The 13,573-nt window shown below is 38.8% G+C and overlaps 1 protein-coding gene and 2 pseudogenes across 1 annotated transcript; 2 read left to right on the forward strand and 1 right to left on the reverse strand.

The window, feature by feature from the left end:
* Positions 1 to 411: 411 nt before the first annotated feature.
* Positions 412 to 1,110, reverse strand: LOC136277630 (acid shock protein-like). The gene is made up of 2 exons (XM_066160009.1): positions 769 to 1,110; positions 412 to 420 (listed from the first exon to the last, which is right to left on the reverse strand). Exons 1-2 carry the CDS (start codon positions 1,108 to 1,110, stop codon positions 412 to 414), a joined length of 351 nt encoding a protein of 116 aa, XP_066016106.1.
* A 4,520-nt stretch (positions 1,111 to 5,630) lies between these two features.
* Positions 5,631 to 7,549, forward strand: LOC131776086 (E3 ubiquitin-protein ligase TRIM71-like; annotated as a pseudogene).
* Positions 7,550 to 11,148: 3,599 nt separating this feature from the next.
* Positions 11,149 to 13,423, forward strand: LOC131776248 (tripartite motif-containing protein 3-like; annotated as a pseudogene).
* The last annotated feature ends 150 nt before the right edge of the window (positions 13,424 to 13,573 follow it).

A 13,573-nucleotide genomic window follows, 5' to 3' on the forward strand; every position in this document is an offset into this window, starting at 1 on the left:
AAATAGGAACCTGTAGGATTACTTTCATTGACAGCGGTTGGAACCAGGTAAAGGCTAAGATGTTTTCGGGCGAAAACCATGATAGAGGAAGCAGCTTCGCAGAGACAAAACTTGATTTAATCTGCCTGGCACATCTCTCTTTTTTTTGGCAGCCATTCCAAGTGGGAAAACAATGAAAAACGTCTCAAATATTCATAGCGATAACTGCATTTTGATTTGCCTTGTGTTTAGTGGTGGGAATTTGCTCAAGAAAGCAGCCGACGAATTTGGCGCCTAAATTAACTGTTTTTGGCTGTTGAGAGTATCATATTACGTTGCCACAATTCAGTCCGAGAGAGATGGTAGTGATACACATTTAAGTTATTCTCAATTTTGTGAAAAATATGGGTTAAAGGCAGGGTGACCCAGGCCTTAATTAACCTGAGCAGACGCATACACAAGTCGTATTGTTCGCGGTTAATCCACACTAAAATATGTTGTTGAGCGGTAGTTTTGAAACGGATTGAGTCGCGATCGCTTGAAAGCTATGAAAGCCTTGAATGCCTTGTATGTCTTGTATGCCTTATATGCCTTGTATGCCTTGTATGCCTTGTATGCCTTGTATGCCTTGTATGCCTTGTATGCCTTGTATGCCTTGTATGCCTTGTATGCCTTGTATGCCTTGTATGCCTTGTATGCCTTGTATGCCTTGTATGCCTTGTATGCCTTGTATGCCTTGTATGCCTTGTATGCCTTGTATGCCTTGTATGCCTTGTATGCCTTGTATGCCTTGTATGCCTTGTATGCCTTGTATGCCTTGTATGCCTTGTATGCCTTGTATGCCTTGTATGCCTTGTATGCCATGTATGCCTGGTATGCCTTGTACGCCTTGCATGTCTTGTACGCCTTGTATGCCTTGTACGCCTCGTACGCCTCGTACGCCTTGTACGCCTCGTACGCCTTGTACGCCTCGTACGCCTTGTATGCCTTGTATGCCTTGTATGCCTTGTATGCCTTGTATGCCTTGTATGCCTTGTGTGCCTTGTATGCCTTGTGTGCCTTGTATGCCTTGTATGCCTTGTATGCCTTGTATGCCTTGTAGGCCTTGTATGCCTCGTAGGCATTCCTCATTCCTCATTCTCCATTCTCCATTCCTCATCCCTCATTTCTCATTCCTCATTCTTCATTCACCATCCTCATTCCCCATTCCTTATTCCTCATTCCTTATTCTAAACTCTCCATTCCCCATTCCCCATTCCGCATTCCTCATTCCTCATTCCTCATTCTTCATTTTCCATTCCTCATTCTTCAATTTCCATTCCTCATTCTTCAATTTCCATTCCTCATTCTTCAATTTCCATTCCTCATTCTTCAATTTCCATTCCTCATTCCTCATTCCTCATTCCTCATTCCTCATTCTTCATTCCTCATTCCTCATTCCTCATTCCTCATTCCTCATTCCTCATTCCTCATTCCTCTTTCCTCATTCCTCATTCCTCATTCCTCATTCCTCATTCCTCATTCCTCATTCCTCATTCCTCATTCCTCATTCCTCATTCTACTTTCCTTATTTTAAAGATAGCCTTGTCTGGAAGAACTCTCAGCGATAATATCCGCAAGACTTACAATTTTACTTGGAGACAAAATCCTTTTGACTCGAAGTTAGCCCAGGTCTTTCAAGTTCCGTCAGTTTCAAGCTTTTTTAAGAAAATATATCTTTAATTAAGCTTTAATTCAAGAACGATTTATGACTGCAAAATTTCACATGTATAAGTAGTCAAGAAGCGCAAGAAGTAAGGTGACAACCGTTTTTAAAAATGGTCATCTACTGGGTAATTACGTCATAATTAGAGGTGGTTACTGATTTTCTAACTAAGCTTAAGTGTTAGCTCTAAACCATTTTGAAAAATACTGCTAGATTTGATTCTATATAATAAGGCGTGAAAAACTAGGAATGCATTGAATAAATGAGACTTAAAAGTTATTTCCAGTTTGTTGTTATGAATGATTAGAAAGTGACTTCCAGTTTTAAATATAAATAAAATTTCGAGATAAAGTTATTTCAGATAATTGGCTATCAGGAAACCGAAGCTGAGGCAATAAAACTCTTACCCCTTTTCTCCTCATGCGACAAAAACTGGGATAAGCTTTGGTATAGTGAAGAGTCACTAGCTTCCTAATTTTTAACCCTCGCAGATTTGAACACATTTTTCTTTTTTATTCAAATGTATCAAAACCCGTAATCACCAAAATTGCAAAAACTTATTCCTATATAAACTCGCTAGAAGATTTTTGATCACATAAACCCTTGAACCTTTTAAGATTGCAATAAATCTCGCTGCAAGAGGCCCCTTAGGCGAGTATGTTTTGTAGCCTTTATCTTTTGCAAATTATGCGTAGCACATATGCATGTGTATAAGACGAAACTTGAAAGAAACAGTTCTCTTGCGTATTATCACATGATCTACACTGGAAAAACCAAATTAAACCTAAGGTCTATTTTTCAATGGGTCGAGATCTGATGGAAGTCCTGGCCGTAAACATTATACTTTTATTTCAGTAAAACGTACATTCATCACAGCTGCAAATTTTGGAAAGAGAAGTTTCAGAGAGGAAACGTCGCAGTTATTTTCTTCTCCTAGTAAAATTTACCCTTCCTAGTGAGGAAAAGACATAACGATAAACCAATAGAAAATAAACAAATAAATTCATCTACAAATAAAAAATCTGTCAAGTAAACAAATAAATAAAACGTGATTGGAAATAATTGTCGTCCCATTTCTGCCACTAAACCATCAGCAACGTAGGTGCATTGTTCAGTAATTAAGTCATTTGTACAAAACTAAATGGGACAAAATAATTTAAGTGCTTATTGAACGATTAACACGATGGAAAATCAGAAATCACCGCAAATAATTCACTTTTTGCCTGCTTCATTTGATGCTCACATAATTTGTCTCCGTTTACAAATATACATGAATTACTATTGCGGATCTATTTCTGCAGGAAATCTCTGGGTCAGTTTGGACAAATAGTCTTGTTTTTAATATATTAAAGTTCACACGGAAACCAGGTGGACAATTAGACATGGTTTGGTGCTACTCTGGTTTACAGATTTAATAAATGTAACCGAAGAAGTTACAATTCATAGACCCAACGTTTCGGCACTCCCGTCTAGTGCCTTCATCAAGGGTGATCTAAACGCTGCAACAAGAGGTCCTTTTATATGATCACTAATTAGCTGCCTTTTTTTCTGACGAGGAGTAAATAGGCGTCAAGAAGCAAGCCGCCATCGTCACGATTTAAAGGAGCGTGGGCGGAGTTAACATGCTAAGCCTCCAAACAAAGGCGCTGGTGGTAACGCAGATTAGAGGTGATAATTTTAGAATTATCCCACCCAATTGTATGGTCAGTTAGGCATGTGTACTCCGATAAAGCTGAATATTCCTTTTTGCGAAAGAAAACCGCTTTTTGATGCTCTTTCAAACGTGTACCAAACTGACGTTGGTCTGTCCGATGTATTCGTTGTCACAGTCATTGCAAGGAATAACATAAATGGCGTCGGTTCGTTGTTCTTTCTTGACAGGATCCTTAAGTTTAGCGAAAAGATGCCACAAAGTCTGAAAAGGTTTTTTGAGCAACTTTAACGTTGTGGCTATTCAAAATTCTCTTGATGGGTTCTGCAACACCCTGAATGTAAGGAATAACAGCAAAACCAGTCGCTGGCCCCTTTCATCAAGAGTGTTACTAGTTGTAACTGGTTTTTGGCAGTTACGGAGGAAGGTTTTTGTCTAGCCATTTGCCATTTGATGAAGGTACTAGACAGGAGTGTCGAAACATTTGGTCTATGAATGGTAACTTCTTCGGTTAGATTCATTAAATCTTTAAACCAGAGTAGCATCAAACTATGTCTGCCAGGTTTGTCTTGATTAAGACAAGAGAGGATGATCCTCTTTTGGTTGAAAGGAATATACCCCTGGCAATTTTTGTTTGTTGAGATGAACGTCGGATGCATAAAACTGTGATGAGTTTTTCATATAACCATTTAATGATTCGACAATTAAAAAATTCTAGGATATTGAAAAGCATATGTTAAAAAATAGAAATAGTCTTTAAAAACAGCTTTCGAGTTTTTCAAAAGAAAATAATTCATTTTCTATTTACCGTATCTGAACGATTTCCTCAAAAACATTAGCGTCTTGTCTGCACTTTAAAAGTTCTCTGGGAATGACTAATCCAAGACATACTCCTTATAAGATAGATGGGAAAGATAGTCGAATGTCTCGCCACAAGAAAGCAAAAAACAAGTTGTCGTTCCTCATCTAAATTTTTTCCACCCATAGGGCCCCGAAGCTTTCCCTTCAGAAATCCATGACTTCTTGATCCGCTATTAACAACAACACTCAAACGAGGTACTAACAATTTCTAAAAACAAAGCTGTCCGACAGCTATTAATCACCTCAGTAAAAAACAGCAGATAAAAGTCTACCGTTACAACTACATCAACTGAGCCAAGGAACGTGATAGGCCAGAAAAAGATCCAATTAAATGAACATTGTCTTTTTTTCTAGGAATTTGAAACAAAGGCCAAGTGTTTAAATTGTTTGTAAGTATTATCCATCCTTATGTGGAGTTACATGCAAAATTTCTTCCTCGAAATGCGCACCGATAATAGTCTGAGAACTTAAAGGAAAATCTCAGCACAATATTGTCCGTGAAAATGACAGACGTTCCTTTATCCTAAGCAGAAGTTATCCTTTGAGTAAATAGACGAGTTGTTTGCCAATCAAATGTTGTTAGTCTGATTTTGGGTTTCGTTCTATCAAACATTCTATAGTTTAACCAGCGATCGGCGGGTTTTCTTTATTTTTCTGAGAAGCGCAACATGAACGTTGGAAGCTGCGACCGAGTGGCGGAGAGTATAACAAGGAAAACTGAAAATAATTGATCGCAAGTTACCTTTCGAGAGACAAACAACTCTTCAACGGATCATCCGGACCTGCACTCAGGTTATGAAACATCAGAAACTTCTATTGCCAACAGATCCCCACGGATAAACTCACTCGACACAATCCTTTGTTACTCTCTAACCTTCGTGTAGCCGTACCCTTCCCCCCCTCCCCCCATGGTAAAACGGAAGCCTCCGTTTCACCTTGGCGGGGGGAGGGTACGGCCACAGGTAGGCTAATTACTCTCGAGCTCAACTGAGCAACAACAACGAAAAAAACAAATAATTAGGGAAACAAAAAAATTGTCCTACATACTGGACTGGTGCCATTGCTTTTTCCCCTTAACTCATGAACATTTGGGCGAAGGTTGATTCGACATTTCATTTTAATTATACGATCAATTTAATTTATCATAAAATCACACTTTGTTACATTTATGGTTTTAATCGCTTTTATCTGAAAGCACCTTAAGTTACCCATTTAACGACTGTCTTAGAATGGAGGTTATACCTCAGACAACAAAGTCTGTTCACCATTACGTCCCAAGGAAAGGTTAGCTAAGCCCTTGTATTTGATTGGCCAAAAGACGTCTGTTGTGACTGTGTTGTTTTCTCGGAAACAGAGAAATATCTCTGATTTCGTATGGGTGTTTTGACAGGGCTTGAATAATGAATACGTTTCTTACAGTTTAAGGCGATCGTTATGAATCCTCTCTTTACGTGTCTCAAGAAACAAGTTACTTGCTCGATTTGTCTCGATACCTAAACTGAACCCAAAGCTATATCATGTTTTCACACAAGAGTGAACCAGAAACAAGGTAAATTCCGATGCCCCGATTGTCAGGCAGAAATAGATTTACCAGAAAGAAAATCGCTTCGATCGTTTGCCGAACAGCTTTTTTCACTAAAGTCTGTTAGGGCTCCTTGAAGCGGAAGATCGCGATGCCATTCCAAGGCAACAACAGGACACTTGCTCGCAACATTCGAAAGAAAGAGTACAATATTACTGCTCCTCGTGTAAGGCGTGTATTTTTCCAATTTGCGTCATTGAAGACCACCGAGGCCATACATTTGATGTGCTTGAAAAAGCAGTGCAAGAGGAGAAGAAAAACATCTTATCGGCTTTCGAGACCATCAAGGAAAGGGCAAACTTGTTTGGAGCAGAGTTGAAATAATTAGAGAAAACATCAGTGGATGTGGAATTGTTTATCGCAATCGCTAAACAAGAGGTGTCGGAAGCAACTGAACACGTGATCACAATGACGCGACAACAAGAAAACAACTCTTAGAGTCTTAAGAAATGACGCGTAGAAAGAGAATAGAGCGAGTCGACTCGGCTAAACAAGAAATGGAATCTCTGATGAATAAAATTAACCAAACATCTGAATTTGCAGAGAATCTGGTGCAGAGAAGATCAGCCGTGGATATCATACACAACAAAAACAAATTGAAACTTGAAGAGCTTCGTGGAGTCGAAGTTCCAAAACATCGCCAGACTATACATTTATCAAATTTACCGCCGCATTGCAACACAACTTTAAACAAGGTTCTATACAAGTCTCCGAGAAGCCGACAATCGCAGCCAAATCAAGTCTAGAAGGACTGGATCAAACTTTTCAGATTTGGGTACAAGCAAAGTTTACGTTATGCCCACGGACATAGATGAGTGACTACGCTGAGGATCAAGTCGAATTCCTCGTAACACCCGCCAAACATGTGACAAACGTGACTGTTGATAAGGAATATGACGGAAATGTTAGGCTGAACTTCACTCTCAATGTACCTGGGGTCTACAGCATTGAAGTGAAGATTAATGGCGATAAACTACCGACCTGTCCCATGACTATGCAGGTAAAAGAACGTCAACTTGTTGTGGTCGGTGAATTGAAGCTAAAGCTCTTTCCATGGGACACACCTCAACTGTTCCCTGGAATTACTGTGAGTACAGAAGGCCAGATTGTTGTGACAGATAACTTAGGCCACTTTCTTTATGTTTTTGACAAAAAATGGTAACTTTTTTAAAAAACTGGAGGCAAGGGTGGCAATACAGAACAATTTCAGTACCCCGATGGCATTTCGTTTTTAAATGACAACGAAGTCCTAATTGTAGATTACTGCAGTAATAGAATACAAAGACTTTATATTCAGGCAGAAATTGTAGTGAAAAGTTTTGGGAAAAAAGGCAGAAAAAAAGGAGAGCTAAGTTATCCAGTAGACGCTACTGCGGATGATAATTGTTGTAACCGAGTGGGGCAATAAAAGGATACAGTTGATGTCAAAGGAGAAAGAGTGTATTTTTACATTTGGAGACAAAGGCCCAGAGAAAGGAGGTAACCACTGTATGAAAGCTTTTGATCATTTAGGAACATTCCTATGCAAGTTTGGCAAAGAAGATTATCAAGATGGAGAATTTAAAACACTGTATGGTTTGTTTGTAGACAGCTCCAATAATCTTTTAGTATGTGACTATGGCAATAACCGAGTTCAACAGTTTCTTTAGACGATCGCTTCATAAGCAAAAGTATCACTTGTTTAAATGAGCCTTCGGTGATAAAAAGAGCACCAGATGGGCGTATTCTCGCTTCCAGCAGTCTTGAAAAAAAGGTGTACATTTTGAAATAGGCTTTTTACATGCTGTATGGAAACATTTGACAAACTCGACGTTTTTCTCATAAGCTGAGAAGATGTAGCTGGAAAACGTTAAGACCATGTGCTGCCTTTTGCAATCATTGATTGGTCAGGATTACTTAAGGCTGGAGTTTTCAATCAAAGAAAACCTATGTTAAATTAGGCTTTAATTCAAGAACAATTTCTGATTGCACAATTTCACATGTAGAAGTAATAAACAAGCACGAGAAGTAAGGTAACAACTGACGGTTTTTAAAAAATGGGCATCTGTTGCGTAATTACGTCATAATTAGAGGGGATAACTGATTTTCTAACTAAGCTTAAGTATTAGCTCTAAACTGTTTTGAAAACAGTCTCAAGTTGTTTTCTATAAAGTAAGGCGAGTCAAATTAGAAATGCATTGAATAAATGAGGCTTAACAGTTATTTCCAGTTTGTTGTCGTGAATGATCAGAAAATAGCTTCCAGTATTAGATATAAATTACATTTTGAAACAAAATTAATTGAAAAAATCGTTGGGAAACATCATTTCAAACATTGCAAAATCATCAGTGCCTTAGTTTCCCTGGAAAATAAAAAGAGGTTACGTCGAATTCATCTATAGTCTAATTATAGTTGGCTATCATGAAACCGGAGCTGAGGTAACAAAACCCCATACTTCTTCATGCGACAAAAAACAGGGATAAGCTGTGGTAGGGAAGAGTTACTAGCCTCTTAAGATTTATCCTCACAGATTTGAACATATATTTCTGCACTATTTAAAAGTTTTCATACCCGTAATCGGCTAAACTGCAGTGATTTCATTCTCATGTAAACTCGCATAAAGATTTCTCAGTACATGTCCCTGATTGCCCAGCGAACTCGACACTAATCCCGTGGAAGAAGCAAGTGTACAGGCTTGGTTTTTAAACGTTGTGAATCGCATGTCCCACAACAATCACAGCTCTTGCACGTATTGCAGACCTAAGAAGCTTTTCTTAGTCATGCAACAATGGTTTGATGGATAACTCTTCGCCGGAATCACATGACCAGAAATTTTTACATTATTGTTCTTTCTACCACTTCTTTCATCGTAAGAAATAATTTTGGAGAAAGAAATGAAAAGTTTAAAGGAATAAATGTAGTGCTTTTTCCATTTCTTCTATATTTGCCTTTACTAAAGAAAAAAATGACTCAAAGTTAAAGCAATAAATAAATAAATGAATAAATAGATGAATAAAAAATGATGATAAAATGTTTAATAGACAAATTAATGAACTTCCCTCCCATTTCTTCCACCAAACTATTAGATATGCAGACACATTGTTCATTAACTGAATCTTTTGTGTAAAACTAAATGGAACAAATTAACAAAAGTGCAGTGCTGAATGGACAGTTAACACCATGGAAAATAAATTATCCCATCTTAGTGCTTTATTTGGTGATCAGATAATTTGTCTGCGTTAGCAAATAAACATGAATTACTATTGCGGACCTATCTCTACAGCGAAACTTCTAGTCAGTTCAGACAAACGGGAAGTATCCATAATTAATATGAATATATCAGTGGACATTTTCATTTGTTGAGATAAAGATCCAGCGCAAGAAAATTTAAAGAGTTCGTAGTTCGTTTTTATCTCTCCACTCGCTCCACACCCCTCCCCTCCCCTCCTCTCCCCCTCTCCCCGATTTCTCGCGAAAAAAGTGCGAGCGAAACGGGAAGGGAAATAAACAAGCGACGAGTGGCTTATTTGCATAAATTAGCTCGCGTGCCTTGCTGCATGACCTGAAGATACAAAATACTCTCATTCCCTCACGATTACTGATGTTGTTGAACAACATACTCCAATCAATAATAAAAGCTAAAGCACTTACAACAAATAAGAAATAATTCAAACTGTCCGTTCATGTTTGATCATCTCACCTCGATTAGCAATTGTCGATTTTATTATAGTGACGGCGTTACGTTTCGATGATAACTCTGTCCATTAAGATTAAAACTATTAAGTATGATTTACATCGTCAACTGTTACGAGTAAATTGAAGTATCGTCTGTTATTTCTTTAACCTTCGATTCACTTGTTGCTTCCCAGTTCTACAAATTGTATCTCGCTTTAAGAGCCTTAATGATTCGACAGTCAATCAAATTCCAGGATATTGAAAGGAATATGTTTAAAAAATAAGTTTCACGGCGACAGATAAGCAGTTGTAAGTAACAAACTGAAGAGGTTAACTAACCTATTGAATTTGATCAGTCAAGTCATGACAGATTTCACTCTGCTTTCTCGGAAATCTATATATAGTCGTAAAAAGCAGCTTCAAGGTTTTTCAAAAGAAAACTATTTAATTTCTGTTTTCAGTCACTGATGTCCTCAAAACCATAAGCGTTTAGATATCTGTGCTTTCAAAGATCTCTGGGAATGACTAAACCGAGGACAACCTCCTAATAAGATAGATGAGAAATACAGTCCAATGTCTCGCCAGAGGAATGTGAATCACGAATTATTATGTCGGTCTCAGCTAATGACGTTGTTGTCAGTCAAATTTCTTTTCGTGCGAGAAGGGGCTGCCACTGACGACGGAATAACTGAGAAAACACGAGGAAAGGGAAGAGGAGGGAAGGAGGCATTGATTACATTTTAAAGAACTATAAAGGCCTAATCTCGTACCTAGATCCTCCCGATTGTAACTGTAACTGTAACTGAAACCGCTTTGCCGTGATAAAGGCTAAAAGATTTGTAAAATGAATCCGTTACGAACGTTTTGTGCTTTTTAGAATCTTTACGTTTCTCATTTAAATCTTTCCCTTTTGTGAGGTACCGAAGTTTACCCTTCAGTTTAAATCCATGAATTCTTTCATCCTTTATCCAACGGCAGATTTTCAAAAATTTTTAGCCTCTTAGCAAGACAACTGTAAAGTCACTTCAATCATTTCGCAATAGATAAACAGTCTAACTTCATAGAGGTCAACGGAGCCAAGAAGTGACAGCCTAAGCAATAAAGTAGTTGACGGCTGACTTTGTTCTGTTTTCTAGGAATCTAAAACAAAGTCGGTTTGTTTGAACGTTTTTACGCACTGCCCATCCTTTTGATAAGCTACAGGCAATTTAACATTTCTCCCTCGCACTCCTCCAAATGCCCATCGACGACAGCCTCGAGAAGAACAATCTCACCATAAGATTTGCAGTCTTACTGTGAAACGATTGAGTTGTACAAACTTCTGAGTGAGAGTGGCCCTTAAAACAACTGTTGTCCGTGACAATGTCAAACCACTAGAATAACTTAATTTCGTTCTATAATAAATCTCGTACACGAAACCTCGTTTGCTGCGTTTTTTCAAATCCCATTTAGTCAAATTCCTAGCTGTCTATAATTGCTTTTATTTCAAGCAACTTTAATTAAGCTAAGTTTAGTTGTCTAAAATCGAGGCTTCATCTCAGACAACAACGTATTTTTATCATTACAAAAGGGCCAGCTAAGTCCTGAAATGCAATTGGCTAAAGGAAGTCAGCTGTCATAGACTTTGTGCTAATTTTTCTCGGAATTCGTATGAGTGTTTTCACAGGGCTCGTCGCCTTAATAACACATCAATTAACTACAGTTTAAGGCGATCGTCATGAATCCTCTCGCGAAGAACCTCAAGAAACAACTCACCTGCTCCATTTGTCTCGATACCTACACCGAACCCAAAACTATATCATGTCTTCACACATTTTGCTGTGAGTGTTTAGAGACACATGCAAGAGTGAGCCAGAGACAAGGGAAATTCCGATGCCCCGAGTGTCAGGTAGAAATCGATTTACCGCAAGGAAATCGCTTCGACCTTTTGCCTAACGCCTTTTTTCATAAAAGTCTGCTGGGTGTCCTTGAAGCGGAAGATCGCCATGCCATTCCGAGGAAACAACAGGAGACTTGCTCGCAACATACGGAAGAAAGAGTACGATATTACTGCTCCTCGTGTAAAGTGAATATATGTCCGATTTGCGTTGCGGAAGACCACCGAGGCCATGCGTTTGATGTGCTTGAAAAAGCAGTGCAAGAAGAGAAGAAAAAGATCCTGTCGACTGTCGAGACCATCAAGGAAAAAGCAAACTTGTTTCGAGCAGAGTTAAGAAAATTAGAGAAAACATCAGAGGATGTGGAAATGATTATCGCAATCGCTAAACAAGAAGTGTCGGAGGCAACTGAACTCGTGATCACAAAGACGCGACAGCAAGAAAAGAAACTTTTAGAGACCTTAGAAATGACACGTAGGAAGAGACTAAAGCGAGTTAACTCAGTTAAACAAGAACTTGAATCTCTGGTAAAACAAATGAACCAAGCAGTTGAACTTGGGGAGAATCTTATACAAAGATCAACTGTGGATATCATACAGGACAAAAACAAATCGAGGCAGAAACTTGAAGAGCTTCGTGGAGTTGAAGTTCCAAAACATCGCCAGGCGACATTTGTCAAATTTACCGCCGCATCGCAAGACAACTTTAAACTGGGTTATATTCAAGTCTCCGAGAAGCCGGATATCGCAGCTAAATCAACTCTAGGAGGACTGGATCAAACTTTTCAAGCTGGTGTAGAAGCAAAGTTTACATTGTGCTCAGGGACATCTGGAGGAGCGATGGGTGTTTACGTCAATCTCAAAGATCAAGTCGAACTGCTAATAAAACCCGCCAGAGATGTGACAAACGTGACTGTTGGTGAGGAAAACGACGGAAATGTTAGCCTGAAGTTTACACCCAAAGTACCTGGGGCCTACAGCATTGTAGTGAAGATTAATGGCGATAAACTACCGACCTGTCCCATGACAGTGCAGGTAAAAGGACGTGAACTTGTTGTGGTCGGTGGGTTGAAGTTAAAGCTCTCCCCAAGGGACTCGCTGGAATGGTTATATGGAATTGCTGTGAATACAGAAGGCCAGATAGTTGCTACAGATAACTTTAGCCACTGTGTTTATCTCTTTGACAAAAATGGCAACTGTTTGACAACGATTGGAAGCAAGGGTAGCAATACAGGACAATTTCAGTGCCCTGATGGCATTTCGTTTTTAAATGACAACGAAGTCCTGATTGCAGACTCAGGCAATTGCAGAATACAACGACTTAATATTCAGACAGGAACTGTTGTGAAAAGTTTTGGACAAGAAGGCAGAGGAAAAGGAGAGTTTGGCTGGCCAAGAGACGTTAATGTGAATGATGGAGAACGAATTGTTGTAACCGAGTATGGCAATGGTAGGATACAGGTGATGTCAAAGGAAGGAGTCTATTTTCACATTTGGAGACAAAGGCCTAGAGAAACTCCATCATCCGAACTGTTGCATTCTTCACAAAAACATGTTTCTCGTATCTGATGCAAGTAACCACTGCATCAAAGCTTTTGATAAAACAGGAACATTCTTATACAAGTTTGGCAAACAAGGGAATCAAGATGGACAGTTTAAAACGCCGCGTGGTTTGCTTGTAGACAGCTCCAATAATCTTCTAGTATGTGACATTGGCAATAAGCGAGTTCAGCAGTTTTCTTTAGACGGTCGCTTCATAGGCAATAGTACCACTTGTTTAACTAGTCCTACGACGATGACAAAAGCACCAGACGGGCGCATTTTTGTTATTAGCTGTGAAGAGAAAAAAGTGTACTTTTTGAAATAGACTTTTTCAAAAGTGAACTTTGCTTCTTGAGCCGCTCCTTGCCTGTGTTTTGTTTTATTTTTAATGCTGTTTTACTACTTCTATAGAAGAACTTTTAGCGATAAGATCCGCAAGACTTGGAGACAAAAGTCTTTTCGCTCGAAGTAATCATCCCAGGTCATTCAAGTTTGTCAGTTTCAAGCCGTTTTAATCTTCTTCATTCCTCACCACTTAACCATCCATGTTTCTTCTCGGTTTACTGATATCCTCTAAATTTTTTTTTTCTCTAAGTTCGGCTAAACAGTTCAAGGAATTGTTTAGTCTGTGTCCCAATCACTTTCGTTTGCCGAGGTTTAATTTTCAGTTTCCTCGGCAATTCCCTTCTCTAAACACCACCTTTTTCAGATCCGAAAACCAAA

The sequence above is a fragment of the Pocillopora verrucosa genome, chromosome 13, assembly GCF_036669915.1.
Source record: "Pocillopora verrucosa isolate sample1 chromosome 13, ASM3666991v2, whole genome shotgun sequence".
NCBI lineage: Eukaryota > Metazoa > Cnidaria > Anthozoa > Scleractinia > Pocilloporidae > Pocillopora > Pocillopora verrucosa.